Raw genomic sequence first — 18079 nt, 5'->3', positions numbered from 1 at the left:
AAGTTGATGGACCCTCCTCTTGGTGATGCCCAGCCATGTTCTGTTGAAGGACAAGAATGTGCTAGTTTGTCCATTATCTATGCTCATCACTTCAGTGTACATGTCAAACTCCAAATTCCACTCAAGAATGTAAATGAATATGAATGGGTAGAGCACTGCCAGTAGCTATACATAACACCATCCACAACTGTTGGGTGGGTGGATATATATTTGTTAAGAAGTAGGCTATATATATATATATATATATATATATATATATATATATATATATATAAGTTTTATTTTTAAAAAAGACATAAGTGTATACTTGCATCTGATGTAGGCACTTGTGTCCTGGGGGGTGACAGGCTCAGATGAGCTTCCCCCGGGGATGCCTTCAGCCACAGGGCGACCCCTGTTTTGGCTGAGAGCCAGCTCCTCAGCCTCTGTCAGAGGTGGTGGAGGTGGCCCTCCACCCGTTTTTCGGGCCTCTGCCTTCTTTCTGTTGGCTGAGCAGAACTCAATGTTTGCAATCTGAATTAATATTTACTTTACGTTTAATAGCCTAAGTCAATTAAAAAAATAAATAAATAAATCAAAGTGAGGTGCAATCATATATATGCCTTAAATATGCCTTACCTTTTTGAATGATGTTTTTATGTTTCATTTTGAGCTGCTTCCAAGTCCTCATTTCTCCTGTTGGATTGCACCTAAATGAAAAACTCAGATTTCATTCCTACTTATATTCATAACTATAGGCTATGCTACGATCTTACGGTTAATTGTTACGTCAATGGAATAGTACATTCAAACTGCGTTGACTCGGGCAGCAATTTTCTCCCATGCCGTCTCTCTCTCCTTCGCTGCTGCAGCTGTGTTGCATTTGCGGCGAAATATGTGCTCATATTCTCCGTAGGCCAGCATAAGGATCTCCAACTCCTTCTCACTGAAATAAATTGATCTTTTGTTTTTCTCGGTTGTCATGGTGACTCGTGGTATCGGGTCTCCATTGATGATGGCTTTTTATAGTGGTTGTGCACGCGCGTAACTCGAGGTTAACATACTCAGAGTTGATTGAACTAACTCAGATCAGCTGTTCTGGAACCGGATATTCAGAGTTTCCCGACTCAGAGTAAGTCAACTCAGAGTTCAGGGATAGACTCAGAGTTTGTTGAACCTGCTTTCTGGAATACCCCCCAGGACTCAGTGTTCCTGGGTAATCTTTTAGTTTTTTTTTACCCACGGACAGGTCCTCCATGTTTAATCTTTCATGACCTGGCTCGTAAGCCATGATAAAAAAACCAGAGAAACGTGGTTTTAACATAAAGGTTAACTGATTTATTTAAACAAACCAAAAATCAACCCATAAGAATTAATGAGGTTTGAGTCTGAATATCAGTGTGTCTGTCGATGGGTGCATGATAGTGTATGTGTGTTGTTGAGAGGTGCTAACATAAAGCAAATAGGCCAAAGCCAACAGAACAAAAACCCATGCTGGAGGAATCCAGGTCAAAGATCAGAGAGCGTGAGGATCGTGACTGCCAGATCTTATGGCTCAGGGAGACTGGCCAGGTGCTCCCAATTTCCCAAATAAGACCCGCCCACTAAGGTACCTGCAGAAACAGAAAAACAAGACAAGGGGGAAAACACAGAACAGGCCCTAGCAGGTGGCCATCACAAATCCTATTCTCAGTTCTCCTGTCATGGAGTTGGCCAATGCCGGCTGATATATTTGGAGCTTTTGGTTTAGTACATATTGTCAAGATGGTAACAATGTTATTTTAACTTCAGTGCAACAATATCTGTACCAAGATACCTGTTCATTCACATTCTTTTTCTTCAAGGGAGTTGTACATATTGTGCATACAGTACAAATACAGTACATGTGAATGGCCCATTCTCATTTGGAAGCACCTAAAACTAACTAATTAATGCAAATTCATTTGCAATGAAGGATGCCGCTAACATCAATAAATAAGAGTGCCTCAAATACATTTTGTCTTCCGTGTCAAGCTGATATATTATGTGTATTTTTTTAACACTGCAGTTGTATTGAATAAAATCTGAATAGTAATAGTATTCAAGAAGCGTACAAATTAACAATTAAAAAAAAAAAAAAAATAGTGGAAGAGTATCAGTAGGTTAGACTTTTATTTTTTAAGTAATGTGTCACCACCAAAGCAATGCCCAAAAACTGAAACGTTCCTTGTAAAGTTCATCGGAACCTAGAGTGAAGGTGCTAAGCTGAATCTCTTTCTTAAAGAAGCTGACATTAAAGTGTCTCTTTGCTAGGACTGTGTTTCAGAATCTGAATTGCTTCATTTAGGCTTGAATAAAAGGAGTGTGACTCAAGTTTCACCTTTTGTTTTCCACTTCTTTCTGGAAATTTGAACGTCTAATTCACAGATTGCACCATAATATTTGTGCACACGTATAAAAGAAATGAATGATGTTTCTCAATGTAGCTACTTGTATATTATGCTCTCTACCATTTTGCTCTGCATCGACTAAAGTTTCTGACGCAGGCATCCCATTTCTGCTATATGAGTTCATCAGTCATGAATAAATGTAGTCAAGCTTAAAGTAGTGTAGATTTGAAGGATTTCAGGTCAGAATAACGTATTATGTCAGCACCAAAACACACGAGTAAACCTCAAAACATGAAACACTCCTTGTAAAGCTCCACTCATGAGGACGATGAGATGTTAAGATGTAAAAGTTTCTCTGCACTAAGACACTTGACTCGACTGTTTTTCATAATCTGAATTGCTTCACTTACGACTAAATAAAAATAATGTGACACAAATTTCACCTTTTGTTTTCCACATATTTCTGCAAACGTGAAGATCAGATTCATGGATTGCACCATAATATTTGTGCACACGTTTAAAGGAAATGAATTGTGTTTGTCTGTGCGCTTGTTGGTTGGCTCTCTGACATTTTGTCAGTGTCATAGGTATTCTGTTGCATCTCAATGGTATTTTTGATAACGATGTTATTTTATTAGTGTCACCACAATAGTGACTCAGCATCGTCGACAGGACTGGAGACTTTCAGGCACTAAATATTAGCTTAGTACCAGAGCAGTTTCAAAAGTGGTATATGGTTAGCTTTTACAAAATGACAAGATGATAATGGATAACATATGTTAATGTTCTGTATGTATTTCAGGTATGCAGATGTTAACCTTATTTTCCTGTTTTCTCATGCATGAACAACGAGGAAAATTCAGCCTAATAGGGGTCCCAATGTGGGTTAGTTCCAGTGCTGCTGTGCAAAGATGAAAGTCTATAAACAGTGGTCTTAGCAGCAGGCTTATAGCACACTTTTCTGATAATCAAAGGTATCACAAGAAATATAATTATAATACAAGTAATAGTAAATATAAGCCAAAATTCCTCCACCGATAATGGTGATATTTGATGTAACATATTGCTGTCTCTGTCATAAACGCAGTTCAGGTTGCTCTCGAGTCTGTAGATGGCTTTACATCTCTTCGTTCCTGTTTGGGTGTCAGTGACTTTAAAAACCTCATAAGGGGGAATCAGCACCTGATTCTTCAGTTTCAGGGCAGAGTAATGCGTTACGTCAGCACCAAAACACGAGTATACCTCGAAACATGAAGCGTTCCCAGTAAAGTTCTGCTCATCAGAACCTAGTGTGAATGTGCTGAACCGAACATCTTTGTTAGAGATGTTCAGGTGTAGAACTGTCTCTGTTCTGTAACTTGTACTATGACACATCACCTGACTGTGTTTCAGAATCTGGATGGCTTCACTTAGGGATGAATAGAGGGAGTGTGACTCAAAAGTCACCTTTTGTTTCCCATTTCTTTCTGCAGATGTGGACATCTGATTGACAGGCTGCACCATAAAATCTGTGTACATGTGTAAAGCAAATGAATGACGTTTCTCCATGTACTTGAGCTTTGGCTCGCTAACATTTTGCTTTGCGTTGCTCCAGGCTTGGGTGAAGTTTCTACTGCAGGTATCCCATTTCTGCATTAATTCTTCATCTGTTACAACTGTAGATTCAGATTTGCAGCCATCAGATCTGTTGTCACCGAGGCTGTAGTCATAGGTCACATTCTGAGAGGAACTCTGAAATGAGGAGAAACGCGTCCTTAATAACATGTCCACTAGAGGGCGACATACACAACATAAATCCTGCATGAGGCCAGGACCTCTGCACAGTCATCAGAGATGACGGAGATCAACCAATAACAACAACAGATAGGAATTTTGAAAACTTCACCATCAACTTTATGTCAAATAAAATTTTGTAAATTATATGAAGTGTTACAAACCTCTTCAATGACAACCAAAATCAGTAGTCCCACCAAAAGAACAAGAAAAGTGATGGCACATGCTATGGCTATCTTCTGGCAGGCTGGCTTCTCCAGGGAAGGCATGGCGCATCTGAAGAAGAGAACATCTGTCAGATCAGGGTCATTTGGTTTAATGTGAGGTGATAGCTTTTTATGCTGTCTTTCCTCAAACCAAGGAAGAAACAATTGTCTGCCTGCCTTTACAGTCTCCTCATTTATAATAGACACAGAGCTCTCTTTAAAACATTTATAGACTCTGCTGCCAAATATTCATGGGGAGTCCTTGCTCTCACTCTGTGTCTGACTGTGTGTTATATGCTTAATGAATATTCCAGATATGCAAGCTGGAATGGGTCTATCAGTGGGTCACACATTCACGACCAATAGACACTCATCTTAGAAGGCAAGATCACCAAAAACCCCTCGCATGTCCTCCACTCAGCATTCGACAATGGCTCCGCTGCCCTGCCTGCAAAGCTCAGAGGAGGAAGACCACCTTCGTCCCCAAAGCCATCCTGCTCCTAACTCACACGCACTTACTCTCTCTCTCTGACTCTTCTCCAGCTGACTTTTTTTCCCAAGCACCTTATTTCCTTATTCTATTTTATTTTATTTTTTAGATATTTTTATATATACTGTATGTATTACCCATTCTACCTCTGCAATAACAGGTAAATATAAAATCAGTTATATAGTCACTTTACGCATACAGTCTTGTTTACATCCTCCATGGACAGTTTGGAAAGTTAAAAACATTATCTCAAAGTTAGTTGTACATACTTTGTATTATTTCAATTTTTGTTGTTTGTTTCTCAAAAGTGTTTTGTTCCTGCATGTCACACTGCTCACTGTGCCTTAAAGTTCCCCCTGGAGATAAATAAAGTTGTATGAATCTGAATAAGCCAGGTCACAGCTTGTGACAACAGAAGCATCTGTGCAGCTCTCTTTTCCAAATTTAAAACTACAGCCAAATCCACACGTATTGAGAGAGTGACTGGAGTCTCCCTGCCTCCTGTTCAATAACTCTTCCAGAGCCGATGCAAGAACAGAGCACAAAATAATATCATCAGAGACCCCTCTCACCCTCTCAATAAACTCTATCAACTGCTGCCATCAGACAAACAGCACCAGAACATCAAACGTGGGACTAACAGACTGCTCAACAGTTTTCTCCCACAAGCCTGGTGAACTGCTGATCTGACCCAGGAAGGGCACCGTACATCTTGCACTTTGCACTATACTTATTTTATCTTAAGTCTTTAGCATTTTAACTGAGTCTTTTAACTTATTTGAACTGAGTCTTTTAACTTATTTGAACTGAGTTTTTTTTTTACCTATTTTGCTAAGTCTGCACAGATCTCAGAGAGAAACATTCGTTAATATACAGGATTAGATGTTACAATCCCTTGTGCCAATATCCCAGGCAAAACACATTTAGAGGCCCTGTCCAGCTGAGAAACCCTAACAAACCTACGGTCATGAGCTATGACGATTAACCTACAATCTACATGAACTAAGTAAATGCTGCTCACTTGTAGGCCCACAGAGCAGCAGAGGATACTTCAACCCTTGTGAAATATAAGCTAACTTAGAAATATCGCTACCAACCAACATGAAGACATCAGATACCTGGCCTAAACAACAGCAGTATGCAGCATGTCATTGGGGTTTTCAAGTGGGCACCTCCCTTTCACCGATGTTTCGTTAAGTTAGGCCGACGACACCTCGAGAAGGCTTAACAGTGAATTCCAGCGTCCTGGAGTCACCCCCCTCCACGCTGTCACTGAACAACCACGTTTTTCTCACCATTCAGTGACTATCAACAACTAATATTTCAATAATTTAGCCTAGTCTTTTTATGAATCCCGACTCAAACAAACAAATCTACCATGGTTGATGCAGACTGAACCACATATTTTTTTATTTTTTTTAAAAATAGTTTGCTTCCTTCCTACCATCCACACTGTCCACACGCAAATACACAAGTGGGTATTGTCAAGAGCGTGCCAAACCGACAGCCGTCAAGATAACGCTGATCCCATGTCGTCCTGTCAGAAGCTGACAAAGGCATCCTGCTGTCTCAGAGTGTGGACTATGCAGCAGGGGCCTCAGTAGCACGTTCTGACTAATCAGACTAAAACACATAGAAAAAGCTTTGTTTAAAATATATCACTGTATGTGTGCACAAAGCAAACTGAGTTTTGTTCATAGCCAGTATGAATGTGAGAGAGAAACGAACGGCAACTGCCAGGGCTGTATGACAGAACCGATTCATGTCCTCAAATGATCATTTGAGGCTGACTCCAAAACTGAGTGAAATCTCCATCTTCAAATCAACTGTGTGACTTTTTTTTTTTATGTATAAAGTTCAAGTGGGTGCTACCACAGGTCACTAGCTGCGTGTCTAGGCATTACCCATCCACCCAAATCATCTCTACCCCCAATCCTCTTAAACCATTTTTGAATAAGCTGGGAAGTGAGGAACTGCTGGTGCTATCCACACTGATGCTCACAAACACCCTTCAGGAGTGATATGGGTGACATCATTAAGGGTTTGTCCATCTGTATAAACAGTCAGTGGGGAAAGCTAAACTTTACTCAGCAGTTTGTGTTTCATGTTGTAATTAGACCGGTTAAATGGTATCCAAGTCAGCAGCTACACTGTGAGTACTATCACTGTAACATTAGTTATTGCACACATTAGTTTTGGATTATTCTAAGGATACATTTTTATTATAATAATTTATGTTATGTTATTCTGGGACTTGACGTTTATCGTTTTCTGTTATCTGACCCCCTTATAGAGTAATTTTGCTTCCTGGTTCCTACCTTTCTTTAGGGGTGTGACGCTCTCCCGGTGTGCGCGTAATCGAGGTAATAAAGTTAAGTGTGTACTGTCCAGCTGTGTTGGTGTAGATTAAAAGAAGATTTGAACTGTAACCCGCATTATACCCACAGCCAGAGAGTCTGGACAAGGCCACTGCTAGAAACCAGGGTTATATTACCATAATTCCTGACAAAGTCACAGCTTTGCTAAAAATCCAACTTCATTTATTGCTTTCTCAGTATTATCTAGAGCCATTGTTTGAGATGACTGTGTTAAAGTGACTGCCCCTGTAAGAATTGTCATAGCATATAAAGCTGCTGCTGAAAATACAAATAAAAATGGAGAGCTCTACATTAAACATATTCACGAATTTAGCTATTGACTAGCTGAAAAACTAGCGAGCAATTTTGAAGAATGTTTTGAAAATGTCATGTTTTTAGAATGCTTTCTAACTTACCACATCATGAGCAGCACTGTGGTGAAGCGTGGTCTGCGTGTTAGAAAAGAGGAGCTGTCACCCTCAGACCTTGAGAGAAAAAAATGTCTCAGCTGGCTTTTTGTGATTTGCAACCGAGTGACTTACCTTTGTTTGTCTTGGCCGACCTAGCGACTAAACCGGATTTGCAAGTACTACCACATGTGACCCTCCCTTGAGCAATACAAAAATATGACAGAGACAGTATGAAGCAAGGATTTGTTTACACCCAGTGAATGCAGACACACAGCGAAATGAGAAAATAACTGGTAGAACAAAATGAAATTAAGTAAAAGTAAAACTTTAGCTTATTAGCTCTGGAACCTTTAAGTAAACACACAAAAAAAAGGTGTCTCTGTGTAGGCGTGTATCTGTGTATGTGGGTGTGTGTGTGCCATGTGGTTTTACCAGTGAATCCAGTGAGGTGGAGCTTCCTGACACACAACTCTGCAACAACGCTTTTCACACAACTGAAACTTTATGGCGCTGTTAAACACACTCGGAAGGACAAAGGTAAGCCAAAACAATCAGGCGTCACAGTTTCCTGGAGTTGCTGGAGAACATCAGCAAGGTAGGATAAATGTATTTCCACCGTTTTTTACCGTTTATCTTTTATATAACTGCCACTGGGCTGATGCACCACTATACACTCTGAATATGCACGCAAACAAAATAATAATACAAAGCCTCTGGTACTTCGTTGATACTATCTTTTTCATTCAGGTATGAAGTCACTGGGAAACTGGGCAGTGCTTTGTGTCCTGTTGTTGGTGGCAGTCCTTTTGTATGCTGACCCATTTCTAATACTCTGGAGACCTGCTGAGGTGGGATCATAGTCCTTTTTTATTGTGGTCCAGCCACGTGGACATGAAAAAATCATGTTATCATGTTATGTAATGCATCTTTTCCGGGCAATGTACACAAAATTTTCCACATTTCTTCAGTTGCTGGTTTTGCTCATTGCAGCTATCTCTTATCTGTCACTGCAGAAAACACATAGTGGCAGTTTACCTCTGGATATGGCTCCTGATTCCATTGATGACATGTTTGACGGTTGCCAGTCTGCAGCAGCCTCTGTGATTGACCTATTTGGTGTGTTTGAGTGGCACTACAACAGAAACTTCAGTTATGCCTGGGCTTTAGCTGAAAGACAAGCAAAGAAACCTTTACACAAGCACCTGAAGGAAGACCATGCCATAGTTTTACACATGTACTCAAAAGCAAAAAACATCCGACAAGACTTCAACAAAGCAGTGAAACGAGGAAAACACATTTACAGCACAGATGGATTTAAGTTCCACTATTTCTACTACTACTTGACTGATGCCATTCGAATCCTGCGTCACAATCAGACATCGTGCAGAACCACCTATCACAGGACGTGGAAACACTTTCAGCAAGATGTCGTCAACAAAAACATGCGTTTTGGTGCTTTCACCTGGGCAGCGTCAAGCAAGCAGTCATTGATGTTCAATGGCAATGTTTCCTGCTTTGAGATCTACACCTGCTTTGGTGCTGATATAACATACTACTCTTACATAAAACAAAAGGAACAGGTGCTCATTCCTCCCTATGAGGTTTTCAAAGTCACAGATGTTGTGACCAGTGAGCCATGGTGCAGTGTGGTCTACAAGCTACAGAGCACTGAAACTCTACAGAGGAATCTCAACTGTCAACTGAATCAAAGGCTGATGGCAGCATATTTTGGAACTGGTTCAACACACTGGCATGGAAGCAGTGTTATGCTGATGTCAACATGCGTGTTGCTTTTGATGATAAGTTCTTTAGTCCTGATAAAACGCAAGCAGAAGTGTTTTGTGGCTGCAGTGCTGGGACCTCTGCTGGTGCTGCTAATCACTGCATTAATGTTGACTTGATCAGTAAATCAAAGCACGATTGATGTGTGCCCCTGAAAGATTTTATACATGTTTTGTAAGTAATAATAAACTCAAAAGCAATGTACTGTCCAAAATAAATTCACACTAATTCACAAGTTTGACTTTGTTGATTAATGTGATCAAAATGATGTAGTTTTTGTGAACAGCTCATCACTCTCTACACATTAACTCCACATCTGCAGCTGTATGTTTTTTTGTATGTTTTTGAACTGCCACAGCTACAGGTAAGAGAAAATGACTTTGCTTATGTTTTCCAGACACTTTAGTTCATGCAGTGGTACATCTGCAGAGATTCACCAATTAAATGCAAACAAAGTTTTAGAGCATTTATATTGTAGGAACGACTTCCGCATCCCAAGATGGACAGCTGCGTATAATTCATTCCAATCAAAAGTGTAGAGTTCATGGAAATCCCGCCCCTGATTGGAAAAAGCTGCAGCTGGCTGAAGACGCGCAAGAGCTCCCATTTGAACAGACCACTAAAGGTGATATCACGTGAGAACTGAGCTGTGGTAAGTAAATCAAAATCTTAATTTCCACCCTTGCAATTGTCTGGGGTTTGATCAGATTTCAGACAAACTTAGATTAAATTTTGCAAATACTTTAGTCCAGGTGACTGAATAGTTACAAAGGTGATTCATCCATTTGCTGTTTTGTCACTAAATCCAATATTAATCCGACCTATCACATGTTGCATCATTGATCTTTACATTTGAAATATTCAGTAACGCAGAAGGCAGTCAGCAAAGTCAACAGAGATGACTGATTTACACTGACAATCACTAAACTGTGTTCTCTAGAGATGTGTTTTGTATACGGGACTGATTGAAGATAGCAGTGATGGCAGTTTGGGCAGCAGTGCTTATGACCTATGGAGCTTCTATAGGAACTGCAAAGGTATTGTAAGCTGGGTGGTGGCTTTCTTAAGTGTCTCAGTGTACAGCTGTCTGTTGGTCTATATCACTGAATGTGTTTTTTTTTTTTTTGTTCTTGTATCACTATTTTTGCAGAACTTTGCAAAACCTGGTTCAAATATTGAAGTCCCACTGGATATGGCTCCAAACTCTGTAGATGATATGTACATTGGTTGTAAAGAGAAGATGGAGAACAGAGTGAAGAATGAGTACTTGATGAATGAGAAAAACCGAGACAAAAATTTCACACTGGCCTGGAGTGAAGCAGAGAAATACTACAACAAAAGATGGAAGCGTAGAAAGGGAAGAAAACCTTCCAGCGCGCTGGGGAAGGAACAGATCATGGCTATTTATGTTTATACACTTGACAAACCAAAACTGTATCTTGAGTTCAATAATGCAGTTCGAACCCAGAGGCTGAAGTACAAGACCACATTCAGGTATCATTCATTGCACTTTTTCCTCACAGACGCCCTTCAAACTCTCAACTCTCGCAAACCTAAAGATGAGGGGTGTGTCACTGGGTATCGCAGAGTCAACAGCTACTTCAGCCAAGATGTTCTCAACAAGGGGATTCGCTTTGGGTCCTTCACCTCAAGCTCAATGGGTTGGTACCCTAGTATTGACAGATTTGGAGATGAGACGTGCTTTGAGATAATGACTTGCTCCGGAGCAGACATCTCATTGTATTCCAAGCTCGGAGAGTCGGAGAGAGAAGCTTTGATTCCTCCTTATGAAGTCTTTAAAGTCACAAAGATAGAGAGAAGGTCTAAGCAAAACTCTCTGCCATGTGAGGTGGTCTATAAACTAAAGAGCGCAGGCAGAAATCTTTCTAATTTGAATTGTGCTCTCTTCTGAAATGAGCAGTCTGACACACTGAACATATATTTGATAATTAAACATGCAGAACAATATGCGGAACTGCAACTGAGTCTATTCATGTTTTGAAATTCAGTTGTATTATTTGCACTGAATATAGATATGGCTCCTGATCCCAGTGACAGCTGCCAGTCTGCATCCTCTATGATTGACCTGTCTGGTGTGTTTGAGTGGCGCTACAATAGAAACTTTTAGTTATGCCTGGAAAGAGAAGCAAAGAAACCTTAGCACAAGCACCTGAAAGAAGACCATGCCATAGACTTCAACAAAGCAGTGACAAGGGGAAAACACATTTACACCATAGATGGATTAAGTGTGACTGCGTCACAATCGTCCAGAACCACCTATCACAGGACATGGAAATGCTTTCAGCAAGATGTCGTCAACACAAACATGCATTTTGGTGCTTTCACCTGGGCAGCTTCATGACCTATGGAGCTTCTATAGGAAATGTTCAAGGTAGATTTCTAGAGTACAAAACAAAAGCCGAATAAAAATACTTCACTAACAAAGACCACACCATAATTGATTAAAAGAAGTTTGAGGGGATGGTCGAAGCGAAGGCATTTGTAGGTGGATAAAATGTGTAGAGGAACCCAGGGACTGAAACTCTGGTTGGCGGAACATCTCTGGGTGCTTTGGCTCTTTGTTCCCCAGAAAGAGCTTTAAATTGATTCATTTCTATAACGTAAAAGGCAATCCAAACGATCTAAAAACGCCTTACAGAGCCTGAAACAACCAGAGCCTGAAACCCCCAGAGCAAGCACTAAGGTGAAAGTGGCAAGGAGAGACTCCCTTTTAACAGGATGAAACCTTGAGCGGAACCAAGCTCATATAGAGGGACAGATCCACTTGATGCCAGGTTTGCAAAGAGGTTTGCAAGGGAAACCTCTTTGATGTGGCCGAAATGGAGAGTTAGAGGAGAGTGGGCCTGTTGTTATACATGAATGTTTAGCGCCAAATAGATACTGTGTGAGCTTTTGGTTAGCATATGATGTGGTGATATATTTGTCAGGCTGGAAGTAATGGATGCAGCATGAATCAGAGGACTGCTGGAGGAGCACTGGATGAAATGGACGATTGGATGAGGGAGATGGAGGTGAACGTTTAGAGCTAAGTGAGATTCAATGTGCTTTGATTGGCGTATTCACATGGAGCAGGAAATAAAAGAAGAGCAAATGTGGTTTAATACAGAAGAAATTAATGCACTGATGTATACTGGGGTAATGGATGTTCTAATGTTGGAGGAAGACCTTTAGTCCAGCTCCCCAAATAGTTGCAACAATAACGTGTTATAGCTTCTAGAGGGTCCATATTTTTGTTGGCCAGTTAGAGGTGAGCTGCCACCAGCTGTGTTGTCAGGAAAGAGTGCTACGGTATCTGCTACGTAATGCAAGCTGCATTTAGGATGATAAATGGAGCAAAAATAAATAAATAATAAAAATAATGGAGATTGTGACAGGGTGAGGAAGAACAAAAGACCTCTCATTTCATTCTTAAACTAGCGGATATTGGGGTTCTTTTCAGACCTTTCATTTGTAAAACATTCCATACAAAATGAGAAGATCTAAAAAGAAAACATGACTTCTGTCCATATCTTTTTATTTCAAAGTAAAACATGACCTCCATTTCTGTTGGTTAGTCTTAACCCCACAAAGCACATTCTTCAACATCAATCCAGAAGAATTTAACATAAATAAAATCCAAAAGTAAATGTACAGTTGTTTCTGTCAGTGAAACAGGATACACAGGACTCAGAAAGATACTTTTTATACTTTTTTTAGAAAGTGGTTTGTTGGATTAATCAGGGGTATGATTGTAAAGGACACTTCTCCAATTCTTCTGTACTGTTGAGCAGGTATTTGTCAGAGTAGGTCCAAGTTGTTTACCAATTAATGTTCTCAAAGTGACGATTCCAGTGGTGTTATGAGAAGTTGCAGGACAATGCCTAAAGAATCTGGTGTTATACTTATTATCCGTTATATTGATGCCATTTAATTAGACACCCATCTTAAACACTGACTTCTCATTAGATATGCTGCTGCCCTGTAGAAGTGTTAAAAACATGCTGGCATCAAATACATCGAAGTATTCTACGACAAAGTCTCATTTCTAAAGGAATTCTATACCCTCAGAGGTTTGGCTTGTCTGTTGCTTGGTGGTTGGTGCAATGGCGTCATCACACTGTGTGCAGGTAGAGGAGTGTGGAGAACCCGGAAGTGCATGATTGGATAGTATATACAGTCAATGATAGGATCAACAGGTTGGTCCGGTGAGAGTGATGGAGTTTTCAAAGAGTTGGAAAAGTTTTCTTTATTGTCCTTTAGTGGAGTGGTGGCTACTTCACCGAGAACGGCTGAGTTGAGAAGCTTTCCACTCAGGACGGGGAGTGTTGCACGTGAGTTCCGAACTCAGAAACAGAAGTACTATACAACATCCGGGTATCTTTAAGTGCAGTTTTCACTCACAGCATAGCCTTCAGCCATTAAACTGGCAAACCTAAAGATGAGTGGCGTCTCACTGGCTTCTTAAGGACATGTGTCAATCGACTGTTTGCACATAAAATCACAATGTGTTTTGCTTCCATAAAGGTAGCCTGTACTTATCTGAAAGCACAGTGTCGTTTGACTTTTCTATGTATGGTCATGTTTGAGTGTCTTGTTTGTCACTTGACTCAGATAAGCTCTCTAATCATAGCCTGCATGTGTGACTTCCCTTTATGATGACAAGTGCGTTCTGTAAATGTGTGCTGCCAAGCCCGGATCCTGAACCGGGCCGTCTGGGCCGCGGCCCGGGGGCCTCGAGCTTCGAGAGGCCTCCGTCACGTAGTATTTATTTTTTTATTTTTATTTATTTTTTTTTTTTTAGTAGATCAGTGTTGTTTTCGTCAACGATGACGATGATGAAATTATTTCGTTTACGCCCCTTGTTTCATGACAATATGTTGTGGGTGGTCTGTCAGACGTTCAAAACGCATGACATTTCTGCCTATTGTCTGTCAAAAGCTAAAAAGTATCAGCAATAGTGCTGCATCCTATCCTTGTTTGGTCACGCCCACCACATGGCATCACGCCAGCATCTGTGCACATTCTGCACAACACGCCTGCCGTCACGGTCACACTAAATGATGGACCTGAGTGGCAGCGGCAAGGGCCTTGGTGGTCAGAAACGACGAGATGATCTATGGCAGGGGTGCTCATTACGTCGATCTCGATCGACCGGTAGATCGCGTGCCACTGAAAACTTTTTTTAGATGTTAGTCTAAAACATTTGTCTGTTGCACCTCCAAAACAAACAGCAAGAAAAACGTTCATCTTTATTTATTTTTACTTTATATTTGCAACATGCCCTCAGTTCAGCGGCATAAATCCACAGCCACGCACAACTTCAACCACAACTCAAGACTACAGTCTTTCTTAAAGAGACAGCGCTGTTTTTGTAAAGGTGCAGTGCACCAGTTTTTCTTGATAAAAATAAAAACAAAGATGGATAGAGCTTTTAACACTGTAGCACCAATTAATATGACTATATATACACTGTTACCATTTTATCTGTGTGTAATGCATAATCCTTATAGCAGATCAGAAAGTATTTGCTGTTGGGTGGAAAACTTGTCTGTCTAAAACCATTCCTTTGTTATTGTAATTATTGGTGAAAATACTTTCTTTTTTTTCTTTTAACTAAAATTGACTAAAACTAGACTAAAACCTTTTTGAGTTTTCGTCGACTAAAACTAGACTAAAACCATCACATATAGAAATGACAACTAATAAGCATTTTCGTCCAAAAGACTAAGACTAAATCTAAAATGGCTGCCAAAAACAACACTGGAGTAGATCTCATTAAGTGTGTGATGAGTTATAAATTTATAGCCTACCCAAATTATTTGCAAATAAAAATATTACTGAGTGTTTGTTTTGCTGTCTTTGTCCAGGCGATGATGACGGGGCCGTACACACGTAAACATGTACACACATAGATGACAGTTGAAAAAAAAAAACAGATGACAGATGACCGCGAAATTTGAATCTACACAGCTGTAGATTGTACAATTTAAAAGGAGCAACATGCAAATGGAGTTAAAGCGTGCGTGCGTGCGTGCGTGCGTGCGTGCGTGTGTGCGTGTGTGTGTGTGTGTGTGTGTGTGTGTGTGTGCGTGCAGGCGTGCGTGTGAGGGCCTATAAGAGTCTGGCCCAGGGGCCTCTGAATTCTTAATCCAGCCTTGTGTGCTGCACATTCTCAGTCACAGGAAATTAATAACATTAAGACAGAATACAACATGCTTAAGTATAAAAGCAAACTGTGAGAGACTGTTGAAGTTAATAGTTGTGAGATAAAAGAGGACGCTGCCAAACTCAACATGGCATAGTTTAATTACTTGAAACCCTTGGAAGAAGATGAATGCAGAACGTGAAAAAGTAATAATTAAGAAATTTAAAATTACTCCAGTAGATGTCCTGCAGGAAAAAGCCCACTTTAATAAATGAACAAACGAAGTATTAGCAGCAAATATACTATTTCAAAGAACATAGTAAGATTATTGTCACTGAGACATCAGTTTCTGAACACATGTATATACAAAGACAGAGGATAAACCTTAGTTAATAATTACACTGACTGAATGTAATTCTTAACTAAAGCTGTAAGATAAGTGTAGTGGAGTCAGAAGTTCAGTATTTCCCTTTGAAAAGTAGCAAAAACATAAAGTATGCGTTTATCAAAACTGCACTTAACAACAAACCCTTTCCTTTGATCTCAAAGTTGTTTTGGGGCCCTTGGAGGCCTCGGCCATCTTTTACAGCACAAAAGTACTTACTGCCAGGCCTGCTGCATACTTTTTTCTTTCCCCCACACTACTTCCTCTTTGTGGTGGTCTGTGTTGTGGTCATCTGTTTTTCATGTCAACCTTTTAACCAATCAGCATTCGACCTGCCCAAGCCGATTTGCAAATTTGAGAACAGCTTCTCCATCTGAGTTGAGTTTCTTTCATTCTTTTAACAGACATAGTCTTGGAAGCTTAAATCAACCAGGCTACCAAATGGGCAATGAACTGTGATAAGTAGAAGTCATTATTTCTTCCGTTGCTGTTCTCATGATTTGATCAGATTTCCAACAAGCATATACATACAGTAAATGCTTATTTTGCATCAGTTTGACATTTGAGTGTTTAAGAGAGCCAGCAGAATCAGCTGATTTATATGAAAAACTACAAAAACTGTGTGAAAAAATAAAGAAATAAATAAATGTTTTGTGCGCAGGTTTGCATGCTGTTGGAAAATGGCAATGACGGCACTTTTGGCAGCAGTGCTAGTGACTTCTGGAGCTTCTATGCTAGTGGAAAAGGTAGAGTAAGCTTCTTACTTCTTGAATGAACGAGATCACCAGAAGATTTATTTTCAGACTGTATTTATTACTTTTCCAGAATGAAGCCAGTGAAATCCCACTGGATATGGCCCCAAATTCTGTTGATGACATGTACACTGAATGTGAAGACAAGATGCATGAACTAGTGGAGAAGCAGTACCTGAAGAATGAATTAAATAATGATGCGAATTTCAAAAAGGCCTGGAATGAAGCGGAGAAAAGGGTATCTAAGAAAGGGAAGAAGGAACGGCGATTTCAGAGAATGGCTATTTATGTTTATACACTTGACAGTCCAAATATCTATCTTGATTTCAATGAAGCGGTTCGAACCCAGAAATCTGAGTACAAGACCACATTCAAGTATCATTCACTGCACTTCTTCCTCACACGAGCCGTTCAAACTCTCAACTCAGGGTGTCTCACTGGATACCGCAGTGTCAACAGCTACTTCAGTCAAGATGTTCTCAACAAAGAGTTTCGCTTTGGGTCCTTCACCTCCAGCTCACGGAGGCCGTACCCTAACCCTAAGAAATTTGGAAACAAAACGTGCTTTCAGATAAACACATGCTTTGGAGCCGACATCTCGTCGTTCTCTAAGCATGAGTCAGAGAGTGAAGTCCTGATTCCTCCTTATGAGGTCTTCAAAGTCACAAAGATAGAGAGAAGGTCTGAGCAAAACAGTCTTCCATGTGAGGTGGTCTATGAAGTGGACACCACAAACAAAGTTGTTTCCAATTTGAATTGTGCTCTCTTCTGAAAAAAGCAGTCTGACACATGATATTATAAAAATAATATACAGAATTGTGCCAGATTAGTCGATTCATATTTTAGAATTCATTTGAAATTGGAGTCACATATTTAAATAAAGGCCCTGTGATAGACTGGCGACCTGTTCAGTGTGTACCTTGCCTCTTGCTCAATGACAGCTGGGATAGGCTCCATCCCCCCTGCGGCCTTTCACAGGACAAGCAGTTAAAGAAGATGAATGAATATTTAACTAAAGGTATAACAATATTTTTACTATTCCAGTGATGTATATACATACTGTATAAGGCCCGTTTTGTTTTGTAACACAGTTTCATAAACTATTAAATGTACTGTCTATTGGTCAAATAAAGCCCACATTTCAAAAACTGTGCTTGATTCTCTTTTCTATTTGGGCTTGCATGTAATTCAAAGAAACAGAAGCTAAAATGGTTTTCTTGTGCGAAGCTGGTGACAGAAACCAGCGCTTGGCAGACGGTATGTGTTTAAAACACAATGTGTGAATTGACTGGTAGTTTCTATTTGAGGGCTTCTAGCATGAACCAAATTGTTACAAATGAATAACACTCATTTCAGTCAGAATATTTAATCACCCAATAATTATTAAGTATGAATTTTAATTTAGAAACTGAACAGCCAGATGTTGTTCTA

General features: G+C 40.0%; 3 protein-coding genes across 4 annotated transcripts; 2 read left to right on the top strand and 1 right to left on the bottom strand.

The window, feature by feature from the left end:
• Positions 1-297: 297 nt before the first annotated feature.
• On the bottom strand, positions 298-7641 carry LOC311507161 (ecto-ADP-ribosyltransferase 4-like). 2 transcript variants are annotated; one of them, XM_084571413.1, is made up of 3 exons: positions 7591-7641; positions 4286-4397; positions 298-4079 (listed from the first exon to the last, which is right to left on the bottom strand). In XM_084571413.1, the coding sequence occupies exons 2-3, from the start codon at positions 4388-4390 to the stop codon at positions 3213-3215; spliced, it is 972 nt and encodes a 323-aa protein (XP_084427539.1). In that variant the 5' UTR covers positions 4391-4397; positions 7591-7641; the 3' UTR covers positions 298-3212. The 2 variants fall into 2 exon arrangements, with proteins under 2 accessions (XP_084427539.1, XP_084427540.1); XM_084571414.1 differs by lacking the exon at positions 7591-7641 and having other exon boundaries at positions 4286-5406.
• Positions 7642-8019: 378 nt separating this feature from the next.
• Positions 8020-9601, top strand: LOC311507151 (ecto-ADP-ribosyltransferase 4-like). Its single transcript, XM_084571402.1, has 3 exons — positions 8020-8179; positions 8332-8432; positions 8598-9601. The coding sequence occupies exons 1-3, from the start codon at positions 8089-8091 to the stop codon at positions 9483-9485; spliced, it is 1080 nt and encodes a 359-aa protein (XP_084427528.1). The 5' UTR covers positions 8020-8088; the 3' UTR covers positions 9486-9601.
• Positions 9602-10195: 594 nt separating this feature from the next.
• On the top strand, positions 10196-17773 carry LOC311507146 (ecto-ADP-ribosyltransferase 5-like). The gene is made up of 5 exons (XM_084571392.1): positions 10196-10403; positions 10517-10860; positions 16301-16354; positions 16558-16642; positions 16722-17773. The coding sequence occupies exons 1-5, from the start codon at positions 10347-10349 to the stop codon at positions 17418-17420; spliced, it is 1239 nt and encodes a 412-aa protein (XP_084427518.1). The 5' UTR covers positions 10196-10346; the 3' UTR covers positions 17421-17773.
• Positions 17774-18079: the final 306 nt, after the last annotated feature.

The sequence above is a fragment of the Chelon labrosus genome (genome assembly GCF_963514085.1).
Source record: "Chelon labrosus genome assembly, chromosome: 2".
Classification (NCBI taxonomy): Eukaryota; Metazoa; Chordata; class Actinopteri; order Mugiliformes; family Mugilidae; genus Chelon; species Chelon labrosus.
The sequence above is the reverse complement of the archived record's forward strand: the minus strand, read 5'-3'. Positions and strand labels throughout refer to the sequence as shown.